Source organism: Solanum tuberosum, unplaced genomic scaffold (assembly GCF_000226075.1).
Source record: "Solanum tuberosum cultivar DM 1-3 516 R44 unplaced genomic scaffold, SolTub_3.0 scf00180, whole genome shotgun sequence".
In the NCBI taxonomy this organism is placed as follows: Eukaryota; Viridiplantae; Streptophyta; class Magnoliopsida; order Solanales; family Solanaceae; genus Solanum; species Solanum tuberosum.
Window position 1 is genome coordinate 706,764 of NW_006239107.1, and position 24,337 is coordinate 731,100.

The window sequence follows — 24,337 nt, forward strand, 5'->3', positions numbered from 1 at the left end:
TTCCAAATTCATTGAGCCCTGCTGTGATTCAATTGAGGCTTTTAACGTATAGTGTTGCTGAGATGATTTCCAACAGAATTGCATTGTCAATTATCATTTTGGTGGCATGATGATGCGGCAGCGATGTCGTGACTGAGAACCATCAAGGGTGGCGCTGCCTTCAAATACAATTTGGTGGTGTTCTTCTGTGTCTTTTAGGTCTTTTTGACGAGTTAGGCTAGCGATGGGGTGACACCTCTTTTTGCATTAGCTCCGTCGACATGTCGGAGCTCCATAGCTGTCTATCAAAAGAGATTAATGAACGATTCCACTGATTCAATTTTTCTTTTGGAAAACTAAAATTAGAGGGCGGAGAACGATCCATAAGAAATTGAGGCAATAAGAAATTGTATGTCCCACAAATTGCAATACTGGAGAACAAAAACAATTTCCCACAAATTTGCAACAACGGAGAATAATGCATAGATTAGAGGTGGAGAACAAGATGTTTTGAAGGGTGGAGAACCATGCATTTGAGGTTAAAATCCTCAGTAGAATAATAATCTCAAACGCTGGCATATTGACGAATTTGGAGGCTGCTATCTGGCGATTTTGTGAACATATTTTTAATTCGGGTCTTAATTGGATCTTAGAAATGGATAGTTGAGTGGGTAATTTTATTTTTAGGTAAATAAATTAAAATCGGACGTATGCTAGGATGATGCCACGTGTCCCTTCGTTTGGGTTGAGGGTATACACAGCCTAAAAAATTGACGGCAAGGGTAAATATATACGTAAAGTATAATGTCCTTTTTCCCTTTTCTAAAAGCAGAAGATGAAAACATAGGTAAACCAGCAATTGCATATGACGATATTTAATTTTCAATTAGAGTGGGTATTTGTGAAATTTACCCTAATTTTGTTGTAGAAATAGAAAAACAGAACAGTAGACCAAAATAATTGGCCAGACATGATCTCTTATTAACCAAAATAATTGGCCACACCAAACTTTTGGTCCAAAGGAACATTAAACTTTCTAGCAAGAGTATAAACATTAAATGCAAGTATTATTTTTGTTCCATTCAAACTGGAAATATGGTCATATTACATATATAACCACTTGGGTTAGATAAAAGTGCAATAGGAGAAAAAAACAAGAAGATAAGGTAGACATATTAGATGAAGAAAATAGAAAGTAATTTAAGGGCATTTAGGTCCTCCTTCCTTGGTCTTCCAGTTGTTGTAACAGGGACAAACAGCCTTGTTTCCATAAGTACCAGGTGGAACACACAAACACTTGTTGCAACATTTTTGGCAGAAGAACATGCATGGCTTGTGGTACTGTGTCTTGCTACACCTCCTCGTACATTGTGGTAGACATTCTGGTAAAATACAACAGAACAAAAAGCAATCATCACTTAAAAGTTCTCATAAACATTACAAAGCGGTTTCAGGATTTAAAGTTTATGAGCTAACAATCCAATGTTTATAGCTATTTAGTACATTTCTCTGCCGCTTATAAACATTAGATATTTTGATACTCAATACTTTTGGAGAGTGAAATAAAAGAGAAATACTTACGCGAGGGCTTCAAGCTCCCTGGTCCATACTTTTTCTGAGATAATTTGTCACATATATTAGATAACAAATGGTTACAGAAAGTGTGAAAATTCAATAATTAAGAAAAAGTTAACTTACAGCATGGTGGTGTTTGCCATTTGCAGCCATAACAGTGTTAGCAAGCATGGAGATGGCAAGGAGGGCCAAAAGGAGAATTGAAACAATCTTAGCCATGCTTGATTTTCTTAGTGAAAATGGGAGAGCAAAGTATACTGTAGAAGTAAATGTGGTGTATGAAGCAAAGTATAGTGAAAGGTTTGGAGTATAAATAGGGCCAAAAAGGCAACAATTGTTTATTAGTAATAAATCCAGGATTTACAGTTTCCCTATTGGCCGTTGAGAGCATTAAATGTAGAAGCATAAATATTGGGTGTTGGGGTTGTGCAAAGGGATATAAAAAGAAAAATTGTAACTGCTTAGTAGTTGAAGCGAATGGTAGTTGAAGAATGATGGCAGAGCCTCAAATAAATGCAAAAGAGATGAGGGATTCAATTAACACAATTGGCCAATTGGACATAAATGTATTTACCTAAAAGAAGTGGCCAATAAATAAATTAGACATCTCTTCCTTCATTCTTAAAAAGAGACGAATTCTAAATTTGAAGTAGGCATTTGTAATATCAAAAGGGTTAGATTTTGTCATTTTACTAACAGTAACAAGTATAAGATTATGGTTGTGGATCCTACTTTCGTAATAACGAACTAGCAAAATGGATCTATTTATCATAAAGAGATTTGTCGTTCTTAAAAGTAATGCGGTCAAATACATGTAATATTATTGTGGATAGGCCATTATCTTATATTCTCAGATAATGAGAGGAGCTGGAGAGGCAGTTGCATGTGAAAATTAAAAGGGAAACAAGTGGTGTTACAGTAAATGAGTGAAACCCACACTTGAGGCAAAGAGACAGTGAAACTGAAATCTCTTTAAATCATAGCATACCGACCTCAACAATACAGACATTAATGCTTTACCTATTGTAGTACAGCACAATAGAGGAAATACCTCTGCCTCCTCATGTGCCCTCATTAATTTCCTTTGACTAGCTACTACTCCTTTCATCCATTATGATTTACTAGATCTTAATAAACGGTGTGTCAAATCAATACTGGACAAATATGAATAGATGAAGAAGTACTTTTTAAGAGGTGTACGAAATCAAACATGTACGGAAGGAGGAGTACTACTTTTTGAATTAGAATCCAATGCTACCTACATCTCCAACCTGGATTTTCTCCTTACTACCATCTGCATTCACATTATCTTTCATATTACCTATAGCAGCAATAAGTTCGTCTAAATTACAGCATACTTCAATCAGAACATTTCGTAATTTAACACAAAGTCATACCAAATGAAACTGTACATTTTAAACCAAATAAAGGAATAGGTACTCCATAAAACGGGGTAAAAGCAGAGAACAAAATAATCTCAAAACCAGACAAATTAGTACTCCTTAGATTCATATATAGGTGAACCTACAACTCATAAATCAAAGCTAGCGGGACATGAAACAAAAGGAAACCATTAAAAAGTAATTAAACTAAACAACAACTTCAATTATGTTTAATATGACTCTTCTATTTCTCCGCTTGTATGCTGCTCATGAAAACACTAGTCAGAACTGCTTTCGACTCGAAAGATGCTTTCAGCAACTTCAGCGCCTGCAAAATAATAGGAATTCTGTAGTCAGTAAGAACACTTCTTAGGTGCTGGTAGTGTAATATAATTAAATCGAAATTGAAATGTTAACCTCTTCCATTCCAAAATGTACAACTTTCTCGTGCAAGACACCAACATCCTTGACATTAAACTTGTTAAGAAGTGTAATGCTAGAGATGGTGGACATAGGCTTAACCACCAAGTCATCCATCACCATGTATGTCACTACCTCCTTCACAAAACCCGTGCTTGTAGCTGCCGCGGGTGGAGCAACATTAACCACAAATTCATCACAATGTGGACAATAAACATTAGGGTTATCGGTATAATAAGAGCAGGAGTAATTAGGACATTTATAATTCTTAGGAGCCGTTTGAGTGATCGGAAAGTCATTAAGCAATCGAAGAGGAACGGAAGATATTATTCCAATTGAAGACTTGGGTTTCAAAAGGATGTTTTTGGCTTCGTTCGACTTCATGTAAGTGTCATTCAGATTCTCTACGCTTTTGTAGAGGTTATGCAAACACCAATTCATTCCCTTTTCCTTGAGAAGACTAACGACAGTGCCCACTGGCAATGAGAGAATGTGAAAGAGGAAATCAACACAATCCTTATCAGCCTCAGCAAATAGGACTTTGCCAGCCTTGGTGTCAATCAGAAGTTTCATGCTCAATTTGGTATCAGAAGTAGCCGACATTTTGTTATGCTCAAATTGCGAAGTTTTTTTTTTTAGTTGTGTATTATGGATGGTCGAGAAGGTAATATGCTTAAATAGTTGCAGTTTCTTCATCAACATATTAATGACATAGATTTCATGTAGACGACGGCTACACTAATCTAAAAAAGGAGGAGAATTCAAAGAGTTGGCATTGAATAATAATTCAATAGAAGGTCGTCAGATCTTCGACCAAAGTAAAAGAAGGTACACTAATCAAGAATATCTAGGAATTGTTTTTTTTTTTTTTTTTAAAAAAAGAGTAAGAACGGTCACAATTAAAAGTTGAAAAATACAACATTTGGAAGTTGATTCGTCAGTTTTTCATTAATCTCATGCCTAAAGGAGTGTGTGAACCCCGGGTTTTCGACGTGGAAATAAAAGGATTAACAGCAAAAAACGATACTCTCTCCATTTCAATTTGTTTATCCTGGTTTGATTTTGATTACAGGGAGTTCAAAATGAAAAAAGTATTTTGAATCTAATAACCTTAAATTAGAGGTATATCAGAAATATCATTTCCTTTAATCTTGTTGTTTTAAACCTGTCACGTGAAGAGTTAAAAGATTGATTACCATTGTTACCTGTTCGTTAAATTACATATTCTTAAAATTAAAACGTGGACTACTTTTCAAACCTTAGGTCGGCAGGCAGCAGTCATGGCTGCTACGGCCACTGGACGGCCTCCTTTCGAGGCTGTTCAGCCCGCCCCACCACCCCAAACCACCACATACGCCACCCTTTTCAATTCCAATACTATAAATCCTAAACAATCTGTCCTAATTAACTTAAAAACAATTATAAAATCAATCGAAATAATTCATGGAGAACCCACTATCACGTTTTCAATGGAGGAAAGGCAAGACTTTATGATCGAAGAGGGATTACATCAAGCTGTAGTGTAAAAATTATCCCATGGTGCGCCAGATTTGAATGTATTAAGGTCAATTTTACCGAAACATCTTGGTACCAAGGGCAATTGTTTAATTGACTTACTTGCTCCAAGACAAATTTTGTTGAGGTTTGATCTATATGAAGATTATGTATTAGCTTTATCTCGCTTAGTTAATTATCTTCTCTACAATGAAGCAGAGCACCAATGTAGGATTTTTCCATGGTCCATTGAATATAATCCTAAGGAGAAAACGACGTTAGCTGTGGTTTGGATTTCTTTACCGAACTTATCTCCAAATTTGTTTGCAAAGAAGTCTCTGTTGTCTATATCATCAACAGTTGGGAAACCAATAACTATAGATAAAATTACTCAAATCAAGTCAAGACCTAGAACGACTAGGGTCAAGGTAATACTTGTTCTAAAGGAAAAGTTTCCAAATCGTATAAGGTTGCAGTTTGTGGATGGAAAATCTGGTAAGTTGATCGAGGTTTTTCAGGAGATTGTATATGATAATCTACCTTTGTATTGCAATTATTGTAAGCACCAAGGTCATGATGAAGATAGTTGTCGTTTGATTTCGAAAGGAAATCAAAATAACAAACAAATTGATGATACCATTGAAGGTGCTTTAAAAGGTACTCCCGATAGTGAAAAGTATCAAGGCGATGCGAGAGAGATATTAAATGAAAAAAGAAAGATTGGAGATGTCAATCAAAGTAAAGCTACTTCTTTAGATCAACAATTGGTTGCTTCCACTTTCGAGCAAAATCGTGTAAACTCAATGGATGTTGATACAAGTAATATTGGTGTTCAAACAACTACCGAAAACAAAGGTGATGGCAATAACCAAGAGGTTGCTACTAATGAGGTGCAATCAAAAGAAGTTGGGCTGAATTTGATGTCTAATACAACTAAAAACGCAGGGGGAACACCAATAGTTGGGGTTGATGCGCCGTGAGTTGATTCAGGGAAAAAATTAATGGATTCAGGACAAAAAATAATGAATACATCTGATGTTGAAGATGCTGAAAATTTTGGGCAGCATATTTTGCAAGTTGAAAACGGGAATCCAACTAAAAACTGGACACTGGTTGCACACAAAAAATCAACTAGTAGTCGGAGCCTTTCCCCTACTAGTCAAAATAATTCTCCATGTAGTGAAAAGGGTCCGACTGGGAATTTTCATGACAGTGAGAAGGCAAGATACTAGTAATGCCTCAAGAGACCTATTATGTTCGAATAACTTTGATGCTTTATTGAAGACTACTGGAAAGCAAGTAAGGTTAACAGAGAATGACCACGATTTGATTCAAGAAAAACAAGTCTCACCACCTGCTTTAAATAACAAATTAAGTCCAGAAGCTCTTGTATTTGTGCCTAAATGTTTGCTTGCAAGGAAGAATGAGTCAAGTGCCTTGGTGTCAAATACAATTGATTTGGGTGAGGATTCTCTTGATGAAGATGGAGTGAATTTGGGTGAGGATTCTTTTGATGAAGATGAGGAAGACAATATGTTGGACATTTGCTTTGATAGAGTAGCTAGGGAAGAGGATATATCACCTAGGCAACAAAGAAGTGGAAGCAACAAAAGCAAAAAGAAGACATATGGAAGGCAACATAGTTGGGACGGTCAGAAAATACTTAGTTTTCTCTAACTTTTGTTTTCTTCATGCTTGTTAGGTAGCAGAAGTTAGGTACTTCATTAGGATTAGTAAGCCCTAGCCCCCCTTACTTGTACTTGTCCCTATTGATATTTTTTATGTTTAATAAAAAATCGCTAGAGAGTGTAGTGGTAAATTTGTTTTAAAAAAAATAAAAAATTCAAAAAATATTTTAGAAAATCATTCTTTTTTAAATGAACTAGGAAGAAAGTAACAAAAATAATCCAAACACAACGAGTATATGTAAAGCAAAGAACATAACTAACACAATCTCAAACTAGGCAAAATAAGATTGATTAATTAGAAACGGAAAATAAGAACTTAGCTAGATAAAAATCAGACACAACTCCAACGGGAAAACAAACAAAAGAAAACCATAAACTGAAACATCCAAATTCCATGATTACATATAGGACTATTTGGACAATTTTATGGCGCTCATGAAAACACTAGTCAGGACCGTCTTCGACTCGAAGGATGCCTTCAACAACTTCAACGCCTCCAATATATGATAAGAAGTTATTGAGTTGGGCCTACAAAAAAATTGACCCAAATAAAAGCAAATAGAGAAAAAAAAATGCATAATACATAAATGTGTCTTTTAACTTGGCTTCATTTTACGTTTATGTCTTCCAACTTTCGATATGCACAAGTAAACACTTAAACTTGTATAAAGTTGAACAAGTAAACACATGAGTCTTACATGGCACACGTAGGACAAAAAATGACATGTAGGACATATGTGTCTATTTGTTCAGTTTTATACAAGTTTAAGTGTCTACTTGTGCACACCCAAAGTTGAAGTGCATAAATGTGATTTGAAGCCAAGTTAAAGGGCATATTTATATGTATTATGCCAATAAAAAATAGCAATAATCAATTGATTACCTCTTCCATTCCAAAATTAACAACTTCCACTTGAAGTACACCAACATCCTTGACATTGAACTTGTTGAGAAGAGTAATGCTAGAAATGGTGGACATAGGCTTAATCACCAAGTCATCCATCACCATGTATGTCACCACATCCTTCACAAAACCACCTGTTGATGCCACAGCTCCACTCGCTACAGGAGGAGCAACATACGACAACACTCTTGACATGCCATGGTAACAGCTTTTACAGAGAGCATTAGGGCCATCAGAAACAGATGAGTGGGAAAAATTGCTGGAACATCAATAAAAGGTTTTTTGTGTAGTAGCCGGAACGTCATCAATCGATAGAAAAGGAATGGAAGAGGTCCCAATTACTGATGACTTAGGTTTCAAAAGGATGTCCTTCGACTGAATATAGGTGTCGTTCAAATTTTCGACACTGTTGAGATAACGTCACATTTAGCTCTTAATCTAATTAGTAATTAGTTGACAGATTAATTAGTAGTTAGTTAGTTAGTTGTTAAGAGTTGGTTATTTTTGTTTGTTAGCATAGTTTGTTATCTTGGAATCTGTGCTAAACTCATTCATTGTATTGTATATATTGTAAAGGAACAATTGAGATCAATTCATTAATTCAGTTTCCCCAATTCTTCAATCAGTCTCAAAGCTCTCTTTTCTTCTTCCTGTTTCTCGAAGCTTCACTAATGGTGAACCAGGTTTCATCTCAGATTCTCTGAAATTCAACATGGTATCAGAGCCGTAAGGTTCTCTCTTCCGCATCGATCATCTTATCTCTTCGTTTCTTCTCTATTTTCTCTGTTTTTCTGTTGTTGATTGATATTCAGTAGCCATGGGGGAAAATGTTGATACACCTCCAGTTCAGATTCAGGATCTCCCAATCCTATCCACTAATGCTCTCTACATGCATCCATCTGAGAATGCTGGATCTTCAATTGTTCCGGTTCTATTTGATAGATCAGGTTATCGTTCCTGGAGACGAGCAATTCTCAGAGCACTATCAGTGAAGAACAAAACAGGTTTCATCAATGGAAAAATCGTGAAACCAGATCTCGATTCAGCTACATTTGCTCAATGGGAACGATGTGATGATATGGTCACCTCGTGGCTTCTCAACTCACTCTCAAAAGATCTTGCTGATAGCCTGCAATATGTTAACAACGCAAAAGAGTTGTGGGATGAATTGGCTGATAGGTATGATCAGACCAATGGTGCGAAACTGTACCAATTGCAGCGAGAAATAACTGAATTGACTCAGGAAAATCTCGATGTCATTGGTTACTATACCAAAATGCGTAAGCTCTGGGAGGAACTTAGCACATTGGACACCAGTTCTCAGTGCACATGTCTGTGTACTTGTGATGGGAAAGCAAGGATGCACAAGGCTGAGCAAGACAGACGACTAATTCATTTTCTCATGGGATTGAATGAAGTGTACACAATCGTTCGAGGCAGTATCCTGATGATGAATCATTTGCCTACCATGGCTCAAGCCTTTTCCATTCTAGTGCAGGAAGAAAAGCAAGGGGAAGTAAAGCCTCATGGGAAATTCAATCTGGAGTCCACTTCTCTACACGTGAATGCTGCCAGTACTAGTACTAATTTCAGAACAAATTACACTCCACAGAAGAACAATTGGGGAAGTAGCAGTGGAGGAAGCAACAGTGGAAGCAAACCTCCAAATAAGTCTCATCTGTTTTGTGAGTATTGTAAGAAATCTGGACATACAAGGGACAAATGTTACAGGCTCCATGGTTTCCCTGAAGATTTCAAATTCACTAAAGGCAAGAATGCTGTAGGAACAGCAGCTACTGCTCATGCTAGTCGTGATCACATGAACAAAGGGAAAAGTCATGTAGGAAGTGAGGATAGATGTGGTCATGAGAAGAAGAGTTCTGTTATTTCCAAACACCACCTTGAACAACTGATGAACTTGCTGGAAAACATTCAGCTTCAAGGAGGAAATAGCAATGCAGTTACAGCTAGAGAGAATGCAAACATTTTTGGTGGAGCTGTGAACTTTGCAGGTATCTTAACTTGCTCTTCTTCAATTGTTGATGTTAGTAAGCTGTCATGTAAATGTTCTCAATTTTCTGTTCACTCCTGGATAATAGATTCCGGTGCCTCAAATCACATGACCTTTAACAAATCTCTATTGACCAACATCAGACCATTACCCTACCCTTTTCTAGTAACATTACCAAATGGCTATAGAGTAAAAGTGACAGAAATTGGTGATGCTCGTTTGAATCCATCTTTAATCCTGTATAAAGTCTTATTTGTTCCTAGTTTCAGATTCAATTTAATTTCAGTTCATTGCCTAGTTTCTCATTTTAAAGGATCCATTAGTTTCAATTCTTTCTCTTGTTTGATGCAGGGCCCTTCAATGGAGAGCCCTCTGGAGATTGGTAGAGCACAAAATGGCCTCTATTTTTTTTGTTCAAAGTGCCATACTTCTTGTCCAAGCTCTACAGTCCAAGCAAATGGATCACATGTTTTTTCTTTCCCTGTTATTTCTAGTATTTTGAATTCTGCACCTTGTAGTTCTTTGAGTCCTAGTCCAAAATCATGTAACTCCTTGTGTGATATTTCTGCCTTACCTTGTGATAAAAGGAATAAAAGTGCTTCTGTTTCTACTCTGTGCCTTCATTATCATGCATGTCTCGTGGGAATAATGTTGATCTCTTATGGCACAACAGGCTAGGCCATGTACCTTTTGTTAAGATGAAAGGAATTTCTGCCATTCCCATATCTTTTTCACCCAAACAACCTTTTGTATGTTCCATTTGCCCCATGGCTAGACAAACAAGATCCCCCTTCCCAACAAAAAGCACTTCCTCTAGTACTAAACCTTTTGACCTTCTCCATTTAGATTTGTGGGGACCTTACCATGAAATAACTCACAATGGCTATAAATATTTTCTGACCATCGTGGATGACTTCAGCAGGTCAACATGGACACAACTTCTCTCATGCAAAAGCAATACACTCCAAACTATAAAAACATTTGTATCTCTTGTGGAAAACCAGTTTCAAACCACCGTTAAGTCTATCAGAACTGACAATGGATCAGAATTTGTAAATGCTGAAACAAATGCATATATTCAAAATAAAGGCATAATACACCAAAAAACCTGCCCATACACACCACAACAAAATGGTGTAGTGGAAAGAAAACATAAACACCTTCTAGAAGTTGCAAGAGCACTATTGTATCAGTCCAAACTGCCTGTTAGATACTGGGGTGAGTGCATACTCACAGCAACTTATTTGATTAACAGGTTGCCTAATTCCACTCTCCATGACAAAACTCCTTTTGAGACATTGTATGATAAAAGGCCTCTCTATTCACACCTTAAATCTTTTGGTTGCCTATGTTTTCCTACAACTACAACTCATAAGAGCAAATTCGAGCCAAGATCTACACCCCACATCTTTGTAGGATACCCTTTCAACACAAAGGGGTACAAGGTTTTAGACTTGAGTACTAAGAGAATACATGTTTCCAGAGATGTGTCATTTTGTGAAAATGTTTTTCCATTCTCTACTTCAGAACCAAATACCAGTTTTGCTACAATACTAAAGCAAATAATCACCAATTCTAATTTGTCAAGTCCTGCTGATAATTCTATGTCAAGTCCTACTAATAATTCTTTTTACAAGGTTAATGTGTTGGATGATGACACCACTGATACTGTCACTAGTACTGTTTTGCCTAATCATGCTTACATACCTTTATCCTCTAATAACAATGTATTACCAACACCAACTGATCCTGTAGTAACAGACCTACCAGACACTACTGTTCACAACCTCAGGAGATCCACAAGGCCACACACCATTCCCACATACCTTAAAGAATACCATTATTCATTACCTCCAAAACAACCTTCAACTTCATCATCATTCTCACCCTCTCCTTCTTTTAACCATCATACATCTCTTACTAGTTTTAATACAGACAGTCAACACCTTGTTCAGAACATTTCACATGACACTGAACCATCTTCATATGAAGAGGCAGCGTTGGATCCTGCCTGGCAAATGGCAATGACATCCGAATTTGAGGCCTTATATACTAATCATACTTGGGAACTTGTTAAGTTACCTGCAGGGAAGAAAGCAATAGGGTGTAGATGGGTGTACAAAATCAAACACAAAGCTGATGGTTCAGTGGAAAGATACAAAGCCAGACTTGTGGTAAAGGGATACACTCAGCAGGCAGGTTTTGATTACAATGAGACTTTTTCTCCAGTAGTGAAAATGACTACAGTTAGAACCTTAATCAGTATAGCTGTGAAAAAGGGCTGGGATATGTATCAATTAGATGTCAACAATGCTTTCCTCCATGGAGATTTATGTGAGGAAGTTTACATGACCATACCTCAAGGGCTTCTAGTAGAGGATACAAACTTATGTTGCAAACTCAAGAAATCTTTATATGGTCTCAAACAAGCAAGTCGACAATGGTATGATAAGTTGGCTCAAGTACTCTTCTCAAGAGGGTATTCTCACTTAGACAGTGATTATTCCTTGTTTTATAGAAAAACTGGTGCTTCTCTTGTATTTGTTGCTGTTTATGTTGATGATATAGTTTTAACAGGAACTGATGTTGGTGAAATAAGTTCTCTAAAGTGTTTCCTTCATGACAAATTCAAGATCAAAGATCTAGGGAAACTTCACTACTTTCTGGGATTAGAAATACTCTACAAAGACACTGGAGTTTTGATTTCACAGAGAAAGTTCACTACAGATCTATTGACAGAATTTGATTGTTCATCCTGCAGACCAGTCCTATCTCCTCTTGAATCCACGGTTAAACTCAAGGCAGATGAGGGGGTGTTGTTGAAAGACCCTACACATTATAGAAAGTTAGTAGGGAAATTGAACGTTTTGACACATACCAGGATAGATATAGCCTTCAGTGTTCAACATCTTAGTCAGTTCCTTCAATCTCCTAGGGAACCACATCTGAAGGCTGCATATCATGTTCCCAGATACCTTATGAATGATCCTTGTTTAGGAATCTTCTTATCCAATGATAAAAATTACACTGTCACTGCTTATTGTGATTCAGATTGGGCTGCCTGCCCTGATTCTAGAAGGTCAGTGAGTGGATATATTGTGTTGATGGGAGATAGTCCTATTTGTTGGAAATCTAAGAAGCAGACAACTATTTCTCTATCTTCAGCAGAAGCTGAATACAGAGCAGTCAGAAAAGTAGTGGGGGAATTGGTATGGTTGGAGAGGTTGGTAACTGAACTACATATGCCATGTAACCTGCCCATTTCTGTGTTTTGTGATAGTCAAGCAGCTGTTCATATTGCAAGAAATCCTGTGTTTCATGAAAGAACAAAGCATATAGAAGTGGATTGTCATTTTGTTAGGGAGAAGCTGCAAGAAGGCCTCATTGTCCTTCATCACATTTCAACTGAGGAACAACTAGCTGATGTTTTGACCAAGCCTTTACCAAGTTCAAAGCATTCCATTATTTTGCACAAGTTGGCTGTGAGCTACTCACCTCCAACTTGAGGGGGGGGGGTGTTGAGATAACGTCACATTTAGCTCTTAATCTAATTAGTAATTAGTTGACAGATTAATTAGTAGTTAGTTGGTTAGTTGTTAAGAGTTGGTTATTTTTGTTTGTTAGCATAGTTGTTATCTTGGAATCTGGGCTAAACTCATTCATTGTATTGTATATATTGTAAAGGAACAATTGAGATCAATTCATTAATTCAGTTTCCCCAATTCTTCAATCAGTCTCAAAGCTCTCTTTTCTTCTTCCTGTTTCTCGAAGCTTCACTAATGGTGAACCAGGTTTCATCTCAGATTCTCTGAAATTCAACAGACACTATCATAGAGTTTAGGCAAGCATCCATAATTCATACCTTTCTTCTTAAGAAGCTTAATGACTGTTGCCACTGGCAATGAGAGAACGAGAAACAAGAAATCCACACAATTCTTTTCAGCCTCAGCAAATAGTACTTTTTTAGTCTTGGTGTCAATCAATAGCTTCATGCTCAATTTGGTCTCAGAAGTAGTCATTATGCCAAACTGGATGATAATTGGTAGTGGATTAGGAAAATGTCAGGTGTACTTTGGCGCTTTTATAGTCACAATTGCTTCATTTTCTTTTAAAACACATTTTATTACTAATAAAAAATTCATTGTCTTTTTAGTAAATTAAGTACTTAACTACAAAATAAGAAGATAATAATACTTTTTTCTCTCAAGGTGTGTTTGGTACAAAATAAGAAGATAATAGCACAGATCGAAGTATGGACCATTAAGGGTGTTTTCTTTCGTACCAACATACCAGATTAACTAGTAGTAAGATTTATAAGCAATGCACAACTGAACCTACAAACAAAAGTAAACCAGTAATAATTAAGAGGACAATTACATAAAACTGAAACATCCAATTCCCTCATGTTTAATAGCTTATTCTGTGCTAGCTCTACACAGCTCTTTTTTGCTTTGCACTGCTCATGAAAACACTAGTCAGAACTGTTTTTGATTCAAACGATGCCTTCAGCAACTTCAGCGCCTGCACGATCATAAGAGTTAACTAAAGTTCTCAGTACCAAACATATGTAAGAGAAAATTAAGAATAAGCAATATGCAATTATTTTGTACCAATTTATGTGGAAGTTTTTCAGAAATTGGAACGAATGAATTGTATGTATATACCTCTTCCATTCCTAAATTTACTACTTTCTCCTGCAGGGAAGCAACATCCTTGGCATTAAAGTATTTGTTAAGACCGGTAATGCTAGATACGATGGAAAGAGGCTTAACAACCAAATCATCCATCACCATGTATTTCACTGCTTCCTTTACAAAACCAGTGCCTGTAGTACCCACAGGCTCCTTCACTCCCTGTGGAGCAAGATACGTCAACTTTCTGGACATACAGTTCCGACATAGAGAATTAGGGACATCTGTAACATAAGTAGAAATGGTGGAACCACAAACATAAGCACTAGCACATATATAAGATGTCTTTTGTGCCGGAACGTCATTAATATTAAGTGATAGAAAAGGAACAGAAAATATCCCAACTGGAGATTTGGGTTTTAAAAGGATGTCCTTGTCTTGGTTAGACTGAAAATAAGTATCGTTTAGAGGTTAGGCAAGCATCCATAATTCAATCCTTTAGTCTTGAGAAGCCTAATGACAGAATGTGAAACAGAAAATCAACACAGTCCTTTTCAGACTCTGCAAATAGGACTTTTTTAGCCTTGCTGTCAATCAAAAGCTTTAAACTCAATTTGGAATTACAAGTAGTCATGATTTGTTTTGTTCTTGCAGAAATACTTGTGTATTGATGAGGACTTAATTATGCTTAAATAGATTCAGTTTATTCATCATCATATTGATGACAGAGTAGTCTAACAGTCATCAAATAACGCTACACTAATTCATCAATTTTCTTCTCACTAATCTTAATAAAACGGAGAATCCAAGGAGTTGCCATTGAATGTTCCAATTAAGTGTCAAATTTCGACCAAAGAAATGGCACTTTTCTAAGTATTTTCCTTTCGCGCCATGCACGCCTTTTAAAAAATAATACTTTTTCCGTTCAATAATAGTTGTTTACTGTATTAAAAATAGTTATCCAATGATACTTGTCAAATTTTGAAAATCAAGAGATAATTTACTTTTTGTGTCAATTTTATCTTTGATATTGAATATTATTTATCATCTAACGCATTTACAAAACATTAAATTTAATAAAATCAAAGAATAATATAGAAATATTAACCCTAATATTTATTGCTTCTTAAATAGTTGTCCACTATACTATTTTAGAAGGTTCAACAATAGTTGTTCGCTTTATGAAATCAATTATAATTTTACACTTTATTCCTAATTTACCCTTATCATTAATTATAATTTATAGTCCTTATCATTAATTATAGTTTATAGTCATTCACTATTACATTTTTTAAGACATTATATTTATTACTCCTGTCCAACAGTAGTTGTCCACTATGGACTTGACACATCGTTTAAGAAACTATAAATAGAAGGATAATTTTACTTTATCACCCTTTGAATATAATAAATACAATTTCTTGAAAAATGTAATAGAGAGATGAATAATGATAAGGGTAAATTAGGAACTAAGTGTAAAATTATCCATTAATTTAATAAAGTAGACAAATATTGTTGGACATTCCAAAATAATATAGTGGACAACAATTGTTAGACAGTGAGAGTATATTCAAATGGTGATATAGTAAATTATACTTTTATTTATAATTTTTTAATAAGTATGCAAAGTCAATAATTAACAAGTATTATTGGACAAAAGGAGTACTACATTACTCATATTAATATTATAATTGATATATAATCTTATGTTTTCGATAGTGATTTAGAAAATAATTATCTTTTCGTAATATGTTAAAAATGAAAAAATATTATTAGAATAATAGATAAATAAAAATAAATGGACTCAATCAAAGTGTGGAGGACTTAGAATTGCAATAAAAAATGTGTATGGCACAAAAGAAAATGTTTTCCTGCGAAACTATTTTCTTTCAAAACAAATGGATTTCATACTTAATATTTTAGTGTTCTGTAGGTAACCAAGAAAAGTATTATCTCAAAATATTTATATTTTCTTTCAAAACAAATAGATTTCTTACTCAATATTTTAAGTGTTCTGTAAGTAATCAAGAAAAGTATTATCTCAAAATATATGTAATTTAGTAAATATTATGATAATGAGATGGGATAATGGGGTTAGAAATTGGAAGGGAATATTGGGTGAGTAGGAAAGTGACAATAATTTAAAATATCACTGATAAATCTATTTTTTCCTACATCCAAAAATATCATTCTCCTATTTTTTTTAAAAAGAAATTTATTTACCAAAAAATAAGAAATGCAGAGCATTGAACCAACCAAATATAAAAAAACATCAAAAAATATTTTCAATTTTTTTTTACTCCTTACCAAACACACCCAAAATTCTCATAGTCCACATCGAAGTAATAAGAAAATAATCCTTTTCTTCGACTCTTGAAATGTGTGTTGAAAGTAGCTTTGTACTTTTGGATTTGGGCGTAGTAATAAAAAAAAAATATCACATAATTAAAAAAAAAGATAAAAAATTAAAAATGATTTATTGTTGTTGCTACTGTATTTTTGTTATTAATTATAATCATTTATTAAAATATTAAGTTTACAGAAAAGGGTAAAAAGAATATAGCTAAACTATGCAAAATTAAACAAAAAATGTCCCTAGTTCATAATTTGGTCTAAAATATTATTATTGTCATGGTAATTGGTATATTAAAAAAACCCTCTATTTTCACTATTAATAAGTCCGAAAAAGTCCTTTTACAAATAAACATATATATTGATCCCTAGTAGTAATTTTTTTTTATTAGATACTTATCCTACTTCAATTTAGAAAAAAAAAATATTAAGAAAAAAAAGAATCTAAAAAATTTATCGTTATTTGAATTAAAAATTAATGAAATGGTTATTTATAACCTACCTTATCAGTTCAGTTACTTTGTTTGGCTTGGCTATTTTGTTTTGAGGGAGAAATGTATAGCTGAAACCTGAGCCATCCGATCAAATTATTTGTGTGACGATTGGTAAAAATGACTGAATATCTAAAAATAATATGATTGAGAAGAGAACTAACCAAAAACAATTCCTTTTTCCAATGATAACAGAATCAGCAGATGATCATAACCAACGTAAGCGGTAAATGAAGCAAAAGAAAGCCACTAAAAGGCAAATATCTAATTCCAGTAAAATGTTCAATGACTAGCTATTTCTCCACTTTTACAAGGCTCATGAAAACACTTGTCAGAACAGCTTTCGACTCCAAAGAGGATTTCAGCAATTTCAACGCCTGCAAAAATGATAGTATTGAAATTTCTATAGTAAGAACACTAGTCCAACATAAGAAATTTACATGTAACTACTATTTATTTCCTAAAACATGTTATTTACCTCTTCCTTTCCAAACTGTACAACTTCCTCGTGCAATGAAACAATTTCCTTAATGTTAGAGGAGTCTTTAAGAGCGGTAATGTTAGATACGGAGAGAGGCTTAACCACCAAGTCATCCATCACCATGTACTTCACTACATCCTTTACAAAAACCCCTGTTGCTGCCTTAGATTCCTTTACTCCAGGTGGATCTGCATAAGCTACTTTTATTGACATACGGCTCATACAATTTGGACAGCAACTAGCAGGATCATCGGTGACATAAACAGTGCAGTAGGAGGTGGAACATTTATAAAGAGCAGTTGGAGTAGGAATGCCATCAAGCAATGGAAGAGGAGCTTTTGAAATATTAACAGGACACTTTGGTTGTAAAATGAGTTGCTTAGACTTCATATAAGTGTCATTCAGATTCTCTACGCTCTCGTAGATGTTAGGCAAGCACCCATTCATTCCTTTATCCTTAAGAAGCTTAGTAACAGTACTCAATGGCAATGTAAGAATGTAAAAGAGGAAATCAACAAAATCTTTTTCAACCTCAGCAAATACTACTTTTTTATTCAGCTTGGTGTCGATCAAAAGCTTCATGCTCAATTTGTTCTCATCAGTCGCCATTTTGTCAGTATTTTAAAGCACTCAGCAGTCAGCCAATATTAATTTTCCGAGGTAGCTACTCTTAAATAGTGCCGCTTGCAGCTTCATCATTTTAAATAAGTAGCGTAACAGTCACCAAATTGCAATACAAAACGGTACACTAATCAAGAATCTCTTCGTTGATCTCAAAATGTGTAGAGTTCAAGGAGTTTTCAATTAATTAATACTAAAAACAGAGAATATTTAAAATTAAATGCACACTTGTATTTGTATCGAATAGTCAGACTCTAATACTGCCGCCAACAAACAGGAAGTAAATCATTTTCTTTCTCTTATGGCCGTTGTGTAAGTTTATGTGAATAAATTCATATCGATATAGGAAAAATCCTTTTGGCCAGTATGGTATTTTACCTATGTTATTTTATCTTTTTAATCATTTTTATCCTTTTAATTTAAAAATAGAAAAAAAATCAGTTTATTTTAAAATAAAAAAGATATTATAGATTTTTTAAATTTCTGGCTAAATGTTATGATCATTTAGCATTTACCCATAGATATATACTTTGTTACTTTATGGAAAAGATTTATATGAATTCTTATTTGGTGGAACTCGTGTGAGTTAAAATTGGATCACCATATACATATCTCATTCAGAATAAATGAAAGGGACTATGACCCAAACAAAGGTGGAAAAAAAAAGGAGCTATTGATTGACACCAAGGCTCAAAAGGTTTTCATTTAATGACTTTGTAAAAGGACTGTTGATTTTCTCTTTCACATTCTAACACTGCCGGTGACCACCGTCGTTAGGTTTCTGAAGAAAAAAGAAATGAACTATGGATGTCAGCCTAAACAAATAGATTCAGGATTTTAATTCTATTGGTTCAAGATTTCGATTTCAACCACGGAATCCATCACCTTGTTTGAGTTTCGGATCCATAACTCAATTTTTGAAGCAACTTTGGTGAATGTTATACAGAAAATCCAGGTTAAGGGTTGGAGATTGAACCCATAGACAAACTGTTGGATCAGCCCCTACTTGCCTAACCATTATGATAGCGTCAAAAGATGAAGGACACTTAACTTCTCCTTCTGATGAGGCTGTTAGTGGTTTTGGTATCAACTTGAACACTGTGTATGCTGTCTTTAATAAAAAGATTCCATTCACCTGTTTTTTTGGGCAGTGATGAAGCTACTAAAGTTCGATTATATTAATTTTTTTGAGAAGAGATGTGGAAATTAAAGATGGAACCAAGCAGATAAAATCTATTTAAAAAAGAAACTCAAACTAGACAAAGTAGTACTAAGATATATAAGCAACGGACAACTGAAAATACAATGCAAAAATAAACCATTAAAAAGGACAAAGATTATAAACTGAAACATCCAACTCCATTATGTCTTATGGCTTAATACTCTGTTCTTCTCCGCTTTGCACCGCTCATTAAAACACTTGTGAGAACTGTTTTCGACTCAAAAGATGCTTTCAGCTCCTGCAAAATCAGAAGAATTAACTAATTCGGAAAAAAATCACCAATCAAAAAGGACATATATAGAGTACACATAGCAAAAGAAATGAATTAATACAAGCTGAAGAATTGCAGAGAAAACAGAAATGGTGAATGAATCTAGACAGGAGATGCAGTAAGATACATGGGAGAATGAGGAACGAACCTTCTCATTATCAATAAAAGCATCTAATCTATTAAGTTCTAATACATCACTATTTATAGAACAGTAGCTAAGAATAACTAACTCTGACACTACAGTAACTAACTCTAGCTAATCTGTTACATAAAGAATACTTAGGCTTTATACTAGAAACAGCTGGACTCTATTAGTTGTACACAATTTCACACCCCTCCTCAAGCTGATGGTTGAAAGAGGTTCTTCAACCCAAGCTTGGACATTAAGTAATCATGTGGTAGCTTCCCTAAGCTCTTGGTAAGTAAGTCAGCCAGTTGTTCCTTGGTGGATACATGATGTGTTTGAATTAAGTTCTGCATAATCTTCTCCCTCACAAAATGACAATCTATGTCAATATGTTTGGTTCTCTCATGAAAGATAGGGTTAGCCGCAATTTGAATTGCAGCTTTACTATCACAAAATAGCTGCACTGGTTGTGTGATACTCACTCCTAACTCTTTATATAAACCTTCTAACCATGTTATCTCAGCCACAGTTGATGCCATGGACATAAACTCAGCTTCTGCAGAGCTCCTAGCCACTGTGTTCTGTTTCTTTGACTTCCAAGACACCAAGGCTTTACCAAACATCACCATATATCCAGTAACAGACCTCCTCGATTCAATGCAACCTCCCCAATCAGAGTCACAATATGCCATTAACTTGTCTGTGTTTTCGGAGGGCATCAATAGTCCAAGTCCTGGCTCAGCTTTCATATACCTTACCACTCTCAAAGCTGCATCCATATGTGATTGTTTTGGTTTGTGCATAAATTGACTTAACACCTGTACTGCATATGCTATATCCACTCTAGTCATTGTTAAGTAGAGTAGTCTTCCCACTAGCCTTTGATATGGTCCTGCATCATCCATAGTTTTGTCAGTGACTTCATCTGTTAGATTCTTCACATGATCATCAAAATCAGTGGAGGTTAATTTGATATTTGCTTCCATTGGTGTGCTGCCTGGTTTAGCCACTGGTTTGGATACTGATGTTGTTAACTGGATAGTGGATACAGGAGCTACACATCACATGGTAAATGATCCTAAAGTTTTAACTGATACTAGACTTCTCTCTAATCCTAGTTCTGGTCATGTTTCTCTTCCTACTGGTGGTGTTGTAAAAGTTAGCCATCTAGGATCTACTGCAGTTTTGAACAACCAGAAGATACATAATGTCATGTGCTTGCCTGAGTTCCAACATAATTTGCTATCAGTATCCAAACTTACAAGGGAGTTACAATGCTCAGTCAGCTTTTATCTTGACTTCTGTGTTTTTCAGGATCTCTTCAGTGGAAGGGTGAGAGGGATTGGTAAGCATGTTCAAGGCCTGTATGTGATGAACTCTGCATGCAACTTTCTGAAGTCTGATGCTGCCAATCCAGATCTCTATAAGTCTAGTTGTTGTTCTTTTCTAATTCGAAAACAGAAGAATAGTTTAGGCCTAGCCCTCTGGCATAAGAGGTTAGGTCATGCTCCTATAGACACATTAAAGAAGCTGAAATGTCTTGATGATCTGTGTATGACTGATTCTGATTCTGCACATTGTACTGTATGCCCTTTGGCTAAGCAATCAAGACTTTCTTTTCCTCTTAGTTCCACAGTGTCTGATGCTTGTTTTACTCTTATTCATGGTGATGTGTGGGGTCCTTATAGGGTACCAACTCATGATGGGAAGAAATACTTTCTCACATTAGTTGATGATCACTCTAGATTCACCTGGTTATTTCTACTTACCTCCAAGTCTGAGGTTATCGTGGCTCTCACTGATTTTCTATTGATGATCAAGAATGTGTATTCTGCAGTAGTTAAATTTCTAAGGACAGATAATGGCTGTGAATTCTTCAACTCTCAAGTTTCTAAATTATTGAGAGATTTGGGAATTATACATCAAAGTTCGTGTGTCTATACTCCCCAACAAAATGGGGTGGTTGAGAGAAAGCATAGATATATCTTGGATACTGCTAGAGCTATCAGGTTTCAGGCTAATGTTCCTTTCAAGTTCTGGGGTGAATGTGTTACAACTGCTGTTTATCTTATCAATAGGTTGCCCTCTTCCTCACTTAAAGGTAAGGTTCCTTTTGAAGCCCTTCATGGGCATCTTCCTGATCTCAATCACTTGAGAGTCTTTGGTTGTTTGGGCTATGTTACTTGCCTTCGAAGGTCAGATAAATTCTCTCCTAGAGCAGCCCCTGCAGTTTTTCTTGGTTATTCTCTCACTCAGAAAGGGTATTTGATGTTCAACCTTCATACCAATTCATTTATAGTGAGCAGGGATGTGGTTTTCAAAGAGGATGTGTTCCCTTTTCAGCACTCCTTACAACAGTGCTCTCCTATATTTAGTCTTGCTCAGGCTCCAGAACACTATAATTCATCTGACTATATGACATTTTGTGTTCCTCCTGATGCTGAGTCTCATATCCCTGCTCATGCCGAACCTCCTGAGCCTATTGTTGTTCGTCTCATATCCCTGCTCTTGCTGAACCTCCTGCGCCTATTGTTGTTTCTCCTCCACATATTACTACAGTACCTCTCAGACAGTCTAATAGGACCACCAAACCCCCCATTTGGATGAAGGATTATGTTGCTCCCTCTAAGGGTTCTGGTTCATGTTTGTTTCCCATCTCACACTATGTCAACTATGACTGCTTGTCTGAGTCTTATAATGCTGCCCTTACTGCTTACTCAGCTACTTCAGAGCCTTCCTGCTACAATGAGGCAGTTCAGAGCTCTGTATGGATTGATGTTATGCAATCAGAAATTGCTGCCCTTGAGGACAATCACACTTGGACACTGGTGGATCTCCCCTCTGGTAAATCTCCTATTGGGTGTAAATGGGTCTTCAATGTCAAACATAAGGCCAATGGTAAAGTTGAGAGGTATAAGGCTCGACTAGTGGCAAAAGGGTTCAGTCAAAAGGAGGGATTGGATTATACTGACACTTTTTCCCCTGTAGCTAAAATGGTTACTGTTAGGAGTTTTGTTGCAATTGCTGCTGCTCAGCACTGGCCTATATTTCAGATGGATGTGCACAATGCCTTTCTCCATGGTGATCTTCTTGAAGAGGTGTATATGCATGTTCTTCAGGGGTTTGGTAGTCAGAGGGGGAAGGTTTGTAAGCTCAATAAATCTTTGTATGGCCTAAAGCAGGCACCTAGACAATGGAACAAGAAACTCACTGAAGCTTTGATACCATGAAGAATTGCAGAGAAAACAGAAATGGCGAATGAATCTAGACAGGAGATGCAGTAAGATACATGGGAGAAAGAGGAACGAACCTTCTCATTATCAATAAAAGCATCTAATCTATTAAGTTCTAATACATCACTATTTATAGAACAGTAGCTAAGAATAACCAACTCCGACACTATAGTAACTAACTCTAGCTAATCTGTTACATAAAGAATACTTAAGCTTTATACTAGAAACAGCTGGACTCTATTAGTTGTACACAATTTCACACAAGCATACAAACTGAATAATATACCTCATCCATTCCGAAATTAACAACTTGTTCCTGCAGAGCACACCAACATTCTTGACATTAAACTTGTTGAGAAGGGTAATGCTTAGATATTACGGACATGGGCTTAACAGCCAAGTCATCCGTCACCATGTATGTCACTGCTTCCTTCACAAAACCACGTTTGGCAGCCACAGCTCCTTTCACTCCCTCTGAAGCAATATAATTCATCTTCTTTGACATAAGTTTTCCACAATTTGGACATATAGCATCAGGATCCTCAGTAACCGACATGGAACAGCCGGAGTTAAAATTAGTGCGGTGGATTCTCCTTAGTGTTGAGATATCATTAGGTATGTTGCATCCATAGAAAGTCTTGTCATGTACTGTGGTAACATCATCAAGAAATAAGAAAAGATCCTCTGAAGATGTTCCAATTGAAGACTTGTGCTTTAAAAAGATATATCCTTCGATTGAATATAAGCATCATTCATATTTTGAACGCTGTTAAATAAGTTAGGCAAGGATCCAGTCATTCCTTCTTTGTTGAGAAGCCTAATGACAACGAGAGAATGTGAAAGAGAAAATCGGCACAATTCTTTTCAGCCTCAGCAAATACTACTTTGCCAGCTTTGGTATCGATCAAAAGCTTCATGCTCAATTAGGTATCAACAGTAGACGTCATTTTGGTTATGTCAAATTAAATGGGACAAATCTTGTTCTTGAAGAGGTGTTAGTTTAGTAGTGTGGATGCATCAGCCTCAATACATTTTTGACTCGGTAGTCTGACAGTCATCAAATATTTGATGTAGCCATGTTAAATGCTACACTAATCAAGATTCTTCACACTAATCTCAAAAAAAATAAAAAAAAATTCAAGTATTTGTCCAAAGTAACGTCTCGATCAGAAAGTGTGTAGGCACTTTAGGAGTTGCAATAAAGTTCTCTAACCATATTGCGTGGAACCCTTCTGTTTTAAAAAAATGTACTTACAAGAATAATACTCTAAAAATATCTTTCTACCTTTAATGAGCCACATAAATAACTATGGATTGATTTAGACAAAAACTTCAAAAGTTGTCATTTTTTTCTTAAACATCATGAGAAAAATAGTGTCATATTTAGTTGATTAAAATAAGACACTAGTGGTTCGGTAATAAGCTGTACCACATTTGGTAATTGATTATGAGGTA

The 24,337-nt window shown here is 35.6% G+C and overlaps 4 protein-coding genes across 4 annotated transcripts; 1 reads left to right on the forward strand and 3 right to left on the reverse strand.

Moving 5' to 3' along the window:
• Window positions 1-1,012: 1,012 nt before the first annotated feature.
• LOC102585629 (gibberellin-regulated protein 6-like) lies at window positions 1,013-1,811 on the reverse strand. The gene is made up of 3 exons (XM_006354719.2): window positions 1,678-1,811; window positions 1,561-1,594; window positions 1,013-1,361 (listed from the first exon to the last, which is right to left on the reverse strand). Exons 1-3 carry the CDS (start codon window positions 1,771-1,773, stop codon window positions 1,180-1,182), a joined length of 312 nt encoding a protein of 103 aa, XP_006354781.1. The 5' UTR covers window positions 1,774-1,811; the 3' UTR covers window positions 1,013-1,179.
• Window positions 1,812-3,180: 1,369 nt separating this feature from the next.
• LOC107061951 (uncharacterized) lies at window positions 3,181-3,959 on the reverse strand. Its single transcript, XM_015312002.1, has 2 exons — window positions 3,354-3,959; window positions 3,181-3,264 (listed from the first exon to the last, which is right to left on the reverse strand). The coding sequence occupies exons 1-2, from the start codon at window positions 3,957-3,959 to the stop codon at window positions 3,181-3,183; spliced, it is 690 nt and encodes a 229-aa protein (XP_015167488.1).
• A 4,065-nt stretch (window positions 3,960-8,024) lies between these two features.
• Window positions 8,025-9,956, forward strand: LOC107061962 (uncharacterized). The gene is made up of 2 exons (XM_015312028.1): window positions 8,025-9,454; window positions 9,805-9,956. The coding sequence occupies exons 1-2, from the start codon at window positions 8,260-8,262 to the stop codon at window positions 9,837-9,839; spliced, it is 1,230 nt and encodes a 409-aa protein (XP_015167514.1). The 5' UTR covers window positions 8,025-8,259; the 3' UTR covers window positions 9,840-9,956.
• A 7,252-nt stretch (window positions 9,957-17,208) lies between these two features.
• Window positions 17,209-18,017, reverse strand: LOC107061952 (uncharacterized). The gene is made up of 2 exons (XM_015312003.1): window positions 17,406-18,017; window positions 17,209-17,304 (listed from the first exon to the last, which is right to left on the reverse strand). The coding sequence occupies exons 1-2, from the start codon at window positions 18,015-18,017 to the stop codon at window positions 17,221-17,223; spliced, it is 696 nt and encodes a 231-aa protein (XP_015167489.1). The 3' UTR covers window positions 17,209-17,220.
• Between the last annotated feature and the right edge of the window lie 6,320 nt (window positions 18,018-24,337).

Excerpts from the sequence above, each read along its gene's own strand:
- LOC102585629 (XM_006354719.2), bottom strand. The coding sequence starts at position 1,773 with ATGGCTAAGATTGTTTCAATTCTCCTTTTGGCCCTCCTTGCCATCTCC. Across the intron at positions 1,595-1,677 it reads ATGGCAAACACCACCATGCT|AAAAAGTATGGACCAGGGAG; the intron begins GTAAGTTAACTT and ends AAATTATCTCAG. Across the intron at positions 1,362-1,560 it reads AGGGAGCTTGAAGCCCTCGC|AATGTCTACCACAATGTACG; the intron begins GTAAGTATTTCT and ends GTATTTTACCAG.
- LOC107061951 (XM_015312002.1), bottom strand. The coding sequence starts at position 3,959 with ATGTCGGCTACTTCTGATACCAAATTGAGCATGAAACTTCTGATTGAC. Across the intron at positions 3,265-3,353 it reads TACATTTTGGAATGGAAGAG|GCGCTGAAGTTGCTGAAAGC; the intron begins GTTAACATTTCA and ends ATTATTTTGCAG.
- LOC107061962 (XM_015312028.1), top strand. The coding sequence starts at position 8,260 with ATGGGGGAAAATGTTGATACACCTCCAGTTCAGATTCAGGATCTCCCA. Across the intron at positions 9,455-9,804 it reads TGGAGCTGTGAACTTTGCAG|GGCCCTTCAATGGAGAGCCC; the intron begins GTATCTTAACTT and ends TGTTTGATGCAG.
- LOC107061952 (XM_015312003.1), bottom strand. The coding sequence starts at position 18,017 with ATGGCGACTGATGAGAACAAATTGAGCATGAAGCTTTTGATCGACACC. Across the intron at positions 17,305-17,405 it reads TACAGTTTGGAAAGGAAGAG|GCGTTGAAATTGCTGAAATC; the intron begins GTAAATAACATG and ends TCATTTTTGCAG.